The sequence below is a fragment of the Hydra vulgaris genome, chromosome 07 (assembly GCF_038396675.1).
Source record: "Hydra vulgaris chromosome 07, alternate assembly HydraT2T_AEP".
Taxonomy (NCBI): Eukaryota; Metazoa; Cnidaria; class Hydrozoa; order Anthoathecata; family Hydridae; genus Hydra; species Hydra vulgaris.
Genome location: NC_088926.1, coordinates 36,977,890 through 36,987,500, shown reverse-complemented (window position 1 = coordinate 36,987,500; position 9,611 = coordinate 36,977,890). Strand labels below are relative to the sequence as shown.

General features: G+C 28.3%; 1 protein-coding gene across 2 annotated transcripts in view; it reads right to left on the bottom strand.

The window, feature by feature from the left end:
• The window catches only part of LOC101234501 (eukaryotic translation initiation factor 2D), a 55,998-nt gene that overhangs the window by 966 nt on the left and 45,421 nt on the right, over positions 1–9,611 (bottom strand). For both annotated transcript variants that reach the window (XM_065801783.1, XM_065801784.1), the window contains exons 14-15: positions 6,935–6,992; positions 182–272 (exon numbers count right to left, since the gene is read on the bottom strand). In XM_065801783.1, the coding sequence (XP_065657855.1) occupies positions 182–272; positions 6,935–6,992 (149 nt within the window). The remainder of the gene's footprint in view (positions 1–181; positions 273–6,934; positions 6,993–9,611) is intronic.

The following is a 9,611-nucleotide window of genomic DNA, read 5'->3' as shown; positions in this document are numbered from 1 at the left end:
TAAAACAAAGCTGTTGCATGGTATTATTAGAGACCTGGGATCAAACTTGGTACTTACAGTAAAATTAAGTAAGTTCTTATGTAAAGAGCCACTACACTGCAACAGCATTGAGCATTAACATTTAAAACTAAATTTAGACCAAAAAAAAGTAGTATTAAAACAAATAACACAAACCAAATACCTAGAGCACTAGATGCTGCCATTTGTTGCAAAGAGGCTGCAAATGATTTCACATCAACACCATATGCTTCTAAATTCTTGATTATTGACACCTAAAAAAGTTTTAAACTAATAATCTCATGTACCATGTACAAAACATACATCTTTTTTTTACATATTACTAAAATTGTATTTTTTTAAAAATTAAAGAAAATAAAACCATTTAATAATCATTTAAATTATATTATCAACCAATACACAACACTTGAGTTTTGGTTGATAGAACAAGTGATTATAACTTGTTTGAGCAGCATTTGAGTGGTATCATAAAAAAAGAAAAATATGCTACCTTAAACTATTTGGAAAGACTCAGACTGCACTAAAGCAGTGTTTGTGGTACTAGGCTACTCAATGTGATAAATATTAAAGTCACCAATAACAACAATAATTATAACTGGTCATCAACACCAAGGGTTACAATATGAAAATCAAGTAATACTCTTTACACAATTAAAAACTATTAAAAGTTCATTGAAGTGTTTATAAAAGTCTTAAAATGATTATAACAATGTTTAACTTTATAAACTTGCAATTAAATAGAAACAAGATTTAAATCAGAAAAAAACGAAATAAAGCGAAATAATGTTGTAAAATAATGTTAACCCATGGCATAATGTTAACCATGTCATAATTAAGTGTATTAAAAAAAAACAATATAAAATGATATTTCACAATATTAAATGTATTTCATAAAATAAAAACTAATTAAGCTAGTATAATGTTAAGCACTTTTATTTATCTTTTTTAAACTTAAAATAAATTGAAACAGAACATTTGCATTCACAAATTATGTTAACAGGTTAAGACATCAAACAATATTTTTTTAAACAATCAACTTTTTTTTATCACACTTGAAGAATTTCATAACCTTTAAACTATCAAGTTATCCACTGGACAACTCTGAAAAAGTTGACTGGATTGTTGTTTGATTTTAAAGCAAGTTTTGATTTTAAAGCAAGGTTTCATAAAAAACAACACTTCAGAACTTCTTTATAAGTTATAAGTTATTTAGAAGTTTATTTACAGATAACTCCAATTGATGGTCAAATAAAGGGCAGCTAAAAATAAAGGGGAGGCTAAACTGGCTAATATTAATTTTTTCAGAAACATATATACTGGTTAAAATGATTGATTAGTCAAAACAATAATAAATCAAAATAAGCTGTAGTGCAGGAAACAAAACAATTTTATAATTGAGAAAATACTTTTATGCAAACTTCATGCACTATTTGGGGCAAAATCCATTCTAGTTCAATACATTAATTATTTTAAACTTTGGTGAATTTTTTAAGAATTTTTTTTTTAGAAAGATTGATTTAGACATCAAATGATTTTTTATATTTAATTTATTTACCATTCTAATACTTTGTACTTACTAAAATAGTTTTAACTAACTGGAAGTTAGTTAAAACTATTTTAACTAACTTCCAGTTAGTTAAAATAGTTTTAACTATTTTAACTAACTGGAACTTATTTAATTAGCTAACTGGAACTTATTTAATTTGCTACTAAAATAGCTTCTAGCTAATGGAACTTATTTAATTTTATTCATTGGAAAAATGATAAAAAGCAAATGTTTATTCAAGTATTCAAATTTAAAAAACTTCACAAATTTTCCTAAGACACCATAGAAGCAAGTTTTTGGAACTAAAAAAAGATAAAAAATAATAGTCATGTTTTAAATAATCAGATAATTTGAATCAATCATAGATATGCATAACACCCTTAGCAATATAACACCCTTAGCAACATGCTATACAGTCGTTCTAATTTGTTATCACTAATTAATTAGATTATACTAAAATAGTCACTTTTGAACTAAAAAAGATATTTTGATTTTGTAAAAAGCATGACATAGCAACTTTGTTACTATAACTGATGGCAGATGGCAACAAAACAGCTTCACTTTAAAATCTTTGTATCTTTAAAAAGTATTCAAATTTTTGTACACTACTAATACAAGCTTGTACAGTGTTCTTCTCAACTTTTTTTAAACAATACTAAATTCTTTTTTTCAAATAATCAATTGGAGTGCTTCTCAGTCGATTTTATAGAGAAGTTCTTTCAAAATAGACCAAAAACTTTCAATTGGACAATGTTTCGTAGTGAACACAGGATTATATTCCTTTTCAACAAAAATCACATTTTACTCTCAGAGAAACTGAACAACCAATTTTGCATAATGAGATAATGCAAAAGATGGCCAAAGCACACGATTACCATCTGCATGATATTGTTAGATAAATGAAATCAGCTGTTTTTAATGTATTCACGTAAATAAACTTCTTAATTCACATCCAGACCAGACCAAACAAGAAAAACACTACAAATTACAGGAGCAAAAATTGCCAAACGAACAAGCACATTTTTCTCAAATTTCGGTATCTCTTTGTATTTGATATTAGTAGAAACATCGATGACCACAAAACCAAAAACCATCATTTGGCCATTCAAAATTAGAGAGTTCTGAAAACTTCACTACCAGCCAAAAAAAGAGTTTTAGAGCTGTATCCTCAAGAGTTAATAAATAGAGTAAAAAGGATCCAACCTTTATCATCAAAAGCAGGAAACGCAGGTTATTTGAAGCATAAAGCAATACAACATGGTTTCCTGCTTCAAATGCAACTGTGTTTCGTAAAGCAGGTCCAACTACATTTACATGCATTTTTGGACCTAGTCTAAAAGATAAAGAGCATCATTAGAAAAGCCAGCCTTATGCATAACAACAGTATTCTATACAGAGAATGAATCAGGAGTCAGATATATAATTTGCAACCTTAGCAAATGCTAATCACATCTGCTAAGAATGTAAATTATTAATAATAATTGCAATTGATTGTATATATTGTTTCCATAAGAGGTCAGTGGTAAATGATAACCCAAAAAGACATAAAGAAGATTCAGATATAAGGTTGCCATTCACTATTATAGGAATGTTGACAATATTGTGATAGTTGTTTGCAGTAAGTAACTGAGTTTGGTTGGAGTTAATATTTACAAGCCAGTAAACATAACATACCTGTCATAGTAAGACTATGACAGGTATGTTGTCTGGACCTTAAGCTATAGAAGATTTTAATTGAGAAATGACTTTATCAATAAAAGACTGAATGATTTGGATGTCTAACAAAAGGTTGATCTGTTTAACTGAAATGGTAGGGCCAGTATGGCCATAAGATTCAAATTAGTCAAGAGTCAAATTAGAAAAAAAGTTTTTTATCTCAATCTCTAAGTTGGAAAACTTTTGTTGCAATGACAGGGTTACATCTATGTGGCATCAATGACAGGGTTACAGCTATGTGGCATCAATGACAGTATTACATATATGTGGCATCAAATCAAATAAATTAAAAAGACAAGAGGTGTTAGCTTCCAAGTGTCAACTCAAACAAGTCCTGTTGATTAGTTGTCTTGTAGCAGCTAACTATTTTCTTAATGTGTTTCTCTCTTGATGTGCTTCTAAATCTTTATTTTATTTTCTGTTATGAGTTATTGGATGGGTTTATTAAAAGACAAAAAAAAATTTATGTCTTTAAATTTTAGATGCATTTTTTTTTTTGCTAGCGCAATATCGCTTTTTCTTTGTAACATACTCCTGACAGCAATTTGATTTTTGTTTTTGAAAATTGCACAATAATTGATCTAAGTCCCTAAAACATTTTTTACCAGGCTGTTTAATAACTGATTTATTTAAACCTTTTACATACATTGACTGCTGCTTAGGTCACTCTTATAAAAAAAAAAAAATTGAATTATTATATATTCCAATAAGTTTGTTGTTTATCATTGACTTTGAAGAAAATTGTAAAGAGTAAATAATAGTTATTGTGCTTGATTTATTTTTCACACATTTCTGCTGAAAAAAGTTACAATGTTACTTACAGCCTCAAGTAACCCAAGATTCTATCTAAGTTTAATGAAATAAAGGCTACTCATACCTGTGTGTGTATATATATATATATATATATATATATATATATATATATATATATATCCATATATATATATATATATATATCCATATATATATATATATATATATATATATATATATATATATATATATATATATATATATATATATATATATATATATATATATATATATATATATATATATATATATATCCATATATATATATCCATATATATATACAGGTATGTAATACTAATAATAACAGGTATGTCAATGTTTGTAATACAACAATAAAACACCATATAACAACAGAGTGCACTATATCCAGAAAATGGAATAGTAATAGCAACACACATAGTGACATACAGCTTTAAGTTCACTTAGTGCTTGTGTCTACAAACAAATACATGACATATTGCCTTTTATAAATTATATCACTTGTTATCATTTAAAAAAAATAGTGCCATATACATCACAACCTAACCTAATTTTATACCTCATTGACAAAGAAAACCCTTATTTCTATATTGCTATGATAAAACTTTTGTGTTGAAAATTTGGTACCAATCTGATGCTGACAAAAAATTATTTAAAGTCATAAATTTATTGCTGATCTTAAAAAATCTTTTAACAGCAAATTCCCCTGAATTTTTTTTCTTTATTACTCAACATATGTATTGAATATATTGGCTTCTCCCTATTTCAGCCATCATCAGCTTTAGGTATGCTCTTATATGTATGCATACTCTAACATTTATGTAAATTTTGAAAATAATGTTTATAAAACTATATGAAGATAAAATATATATACAGTATTGGACAAAACATTTGCAACCAACATCGAACAATGCTAAAAAGTATTCCTAATTTTACATGTCTTAAAAACGAAACGAACTATACTACCACAGCAAACAGGTCAGGAGTCTGGAGTCATAGCATGCCATGACATGAGCAATCAGCTGACAGGTGACAGCACAAAGGCAGAATTTTGTTGACAAGTGCCATTTTTCAGCAGACAAAACAAGTGTAACTTTTTTGGTTTGTTTCATATTCTTAAGTCTGGTCCGTGTCAACGTTGCGGAAATTTTTTAATAATTAAAGGAAGTATCCAGAAGTTTCCAGAAGATTCCAGAAGCATGCAGAAGCTTCCAGAAGTTTCCAGAAAAAGCATCTGGAAGCATCCAGAAGTATCCAGAAACATTCAGAAGCATCCAGATGCATCCAGAAGCTTCCAGAAGCATCGAAAAGAAGCATCTAGAATCTTCCAGAACAGGTTCACACAGATTCATTTTACTATATAAGAGACATATAAATCGACATGTAATTCAGTCAGTATATGGAAGTCAATCAGTCAGTATTATCAAGACAGTTTATCGAAGTGAGTTTTATCAAAGTGTTTTATCGAAGAACATCATTACAAGAAGTGAAATACAACAAGTGTTTCATTACATCAATACAGTCCACATCCAACCAAGACGTTGTGTTCCACAGAGCATTATTGCATCATCACAAGGTAAATGTAACACGGTAAGCCTTGAGAAGCCTGATTATTTATTTTTATTATTTTTATGACTTCAAGTGCAAAAATGGCTCCCGACAGTCTTGGATTGGTACAAAGAAAGAAATTTTTGGCGATTACGTAAGTGGAATGTCACAAAAAATTATTTGTGATGAATATCGTGTGAAAAAATGGACCATATCAAGACTATGTTCCAAATATCGTTCTACGGGGAAGTTGGCAGCAGATAACAAAGGTGGAAGACTGCGTTCCACCACTTCTAGAGAGAATTCTATGATCGTCAGATCCGTCAAGAAGGATCCCTGTATATTATCAGTCGAGATACAAAAGCAATTAGAGCTGCCTGTATCGGACCGAACAATCAGACGACGTGCTGTTGAAGCCGGATTGTTTTCTCGACGCCCTGCAAAGAAACCGCTGATTTCACTAAAAAACCAGAATAAAAGACTCCTGTTTGCTACATCTCATATTGACTGGAATGTGCAGAAATGGCAAACTGTCCTGTTCAGTGATGAATCGAAGTTCAACATCATTGGGAGCAATGGCATTTGCCGTGTATGTCGACCGGCTGGAAAACGCCTCGATTTACGTTACTGCCATAACACCGTGAAGCATGGTGGAGGCAATGAAATGGTCTGGGGGTGTTTTTCTGCTAACGGTCTAGGTCCATTGAAACGATGGAATAATGGACCGCTTCATGTATAAAAATATCCTAGAAGATGTTATGTTACTTCATGCTGAATGGAATATGCCAATAAAATGGGTTTTTCAGCAAGACAACGATCCAAAACACACTGCAAAAGTAGTCAAGCAGTGGTTTCAAGACAACCACTTATCGGTGAGGGATTGGCTGCCTCAATCTCCGGATCTCAACCCTATTGAGAACCTTTGGGAGATCGTCAACCGCAGAAATAATTGTGCAGGTGTTCGTAATAAGGATGATCTGTTTGAATAAAACCAAAAGGCCCTTGGCAGCGATTCCACAAAGTTTCATTGATAACCTGATTGAATCTATGCCTCGAAGATGCAAGGCTGGGATCGACAACAAAGGATTTGTCACGAAATATTGATAGCAAAATACAGCTTATTCAACATTTTCTCGAGTTGCACTTGTTTTGTCCCGAAGCAACTCAACTTATATATATATATATATATATATATATATATATATATATATATATATATATATATATATATATATATATATATATATATATATATATTTTTGTATGTATATAGATATATAAATAGTAGATATAAACAACTGAAAAATTGTTTACTTTTTTATTACCCATTCTTTGTTCAACCATGACTTCAACATATTCAAGGTTTCCTTTTCTAAAAATAAATTTAAAAATAATTATTACTGCAGTAGTGTAGTGGTAGAGTGCTCACTTTATATGCAAGAAGTTCCAAGTTCAATCCCAACATGTCCTCAACTTATTCTTGGTGCAGCGGCCTTGTTCATGTTCCAGTTTTGGAGTTTAAAAGTTGAGAGGCAGTTGTAACCACAACTAAAGTGACCTTTTTTTTTCAAAATATAATTGAAATAAAAATTTAAACATGTATATTGACATATCTAAAACTTTTAATAGAGTTTGGCATGCTGATTTTCTCGATAAGCTTGCTTCATATGGTGTATCTGGTAAAATTTTTGAGGTTATCAAATAGCAAATGCTCTTACTTAGACACCATTTCTTTTGCTTACTTGTGTAAAAGCAAGTTTAAACACTTCTTCATTATTCTTTTTATCTTCTTTTATTCAGGATTTTAATTTATAATCTTGTGATTATACTGATGTTTTTAGTTTTTATTCATTAAACTGATGGTTGTTTCATATTTTTTTTTTAAATATAAAAAGCTTATTACTAAAATAACAGATTTGTTAATGGAATGAAACTTTGGTACTGGAAACACAGCTTTGAATAATGGAAAACCAGTTTCATGGTATTAGTATTTTAAAATATGTTACAATTTATGACTACCATAGTCATGAATAGAAAAACAAAATTTATATTTTTTTATTAAAGTAAGTTTTTATTTTCTCATCTTAGTAGTGTTTCACAGGAAGACATGTGATCGCACGCAGTTAAATGACCACGCAAAAATTACTTTGTTTTGATGATTTGACCACGGCTTTTGACATGTTTTAAAAATTCAAAACTGTACTAAAAAACTCAAAAAAAAACTCAACAAACTAAAATGCTTAGTTCATTAAAATCATGTTTTTAATTACATTCAGAATAATTTATTATCTTTATTAATGTTTAGAACATTAATAAATATTAAAAAAAGAACATTTTAATTTTAATGATTGTTTAAAATATACTCACACTTGACTTAAATTATAGTGTTTTTTTACTAATTCTTAATACTTTTATCAAGTCTTGGTCTGTCTGTTAACATCAAATCTTGCAATCAATTTTTGAGCAAAATTTAGTTTATCTTTTTAAATGTATTAACTTCTTATATTAAAATTTATTAAAGAGACTTATTAAAAAAGAGACTATTAAAAAAAAATATTATTTTGTAATAACATTTATTATAAAAAACGCATACTTAAACAATTTATATAATATAAATTAAAAAAATTATATACAACTGTTGATCATACTTAAAAAAAAATCCTTATCAGTAAACTGTTACTTTATTTCAAAACATTTCGCTAATATAATAATGTTTGTTAAGAAGTTTTGATGTAATTTATTTCACCTAAGGTAATTCAGAATATTTTTTATTCAGCTTTTTTTTTAAATGTTTTATGAAATAGCCGCAGTTAAATCGACAAAGCAAAATGTGATTTGCCTGGTCATATGACGTGTGATCGCACGTCTTCCTGTGAAAGACTGTCTATGTAAGTTTTTATTTTCTTAAAGACAGAATTAAGTCAACATTATTCATTAACTAGAAGCCAAAATGAAATATCTTATATACTCTTTGTACCATTTACTAAAAACCATTTAAACTAAATAGAACATATATATAACATATATATATATATATATATATATATATATATATATATATATATATATATATATATATATATATATATATATATATATATATATATATATATATATATATATATATATATATATATATATATGTATGTATAAATAAATAAATAGAAGATATATAAAATAGTAGTGTGGGAAATATAAACATACCATGAAATGGTAGGTATGCAATATTATGAATACAACCTTGTGAAAGAAACCTTGCACAATACTACATATATTGCTAGTATATGTAATATATACTACTACTATTAATTAATTAATGTAATTATTAAGTAATATTGTCTAACTCAGCATTATTTTAGCGTTTATGACAAATTAGAATTGTTGAAATGTAGTAAATACAATTATTTTTAATGATACTTTATAATAAAGATACTGGTCTGAAACACAAAACATAGGGAACAATATTATTACATAAAAAAATGTTACTTTCTTAATACACCTTCTATTAGTTAGCAAATGCTTAACAAATAATGTTGTGCATCCAGCAATGTCATTATCACTAACCCTGGTCACTCTGAAAACAAAGATAGTATTTTAATAAAACGCTTGTAAAAAAATGATCCCAAGCAGCCAAATAAGAAATTAAAGTGCCAGGATAAAAATCAATTCCTATGAAGAAAGTATTAAAACAACGTGATGCCTAAAACTCTGTAAAGAAAATCCTGTGGTATTATAACTAGGGGTGCACCAATGCCTACTTTTTGTCAATGCCAATGGGTACATCGGCCTTGAAATTGGATATATGATGGAAAAATGCACTTGAATGGAAATGCCACATTCCATTTATGTGACAATAAAAGTAACATTTTAAAATTGTTACTGTTGAAGTTTATTTTCCATTAATTTTTTTATTGTTCTCTTGATAATTAGAGCAATTACTTTTTTAGAAAAGTACGTTTTATAAATATTTACTTTCGTCGTTCTATTTAAG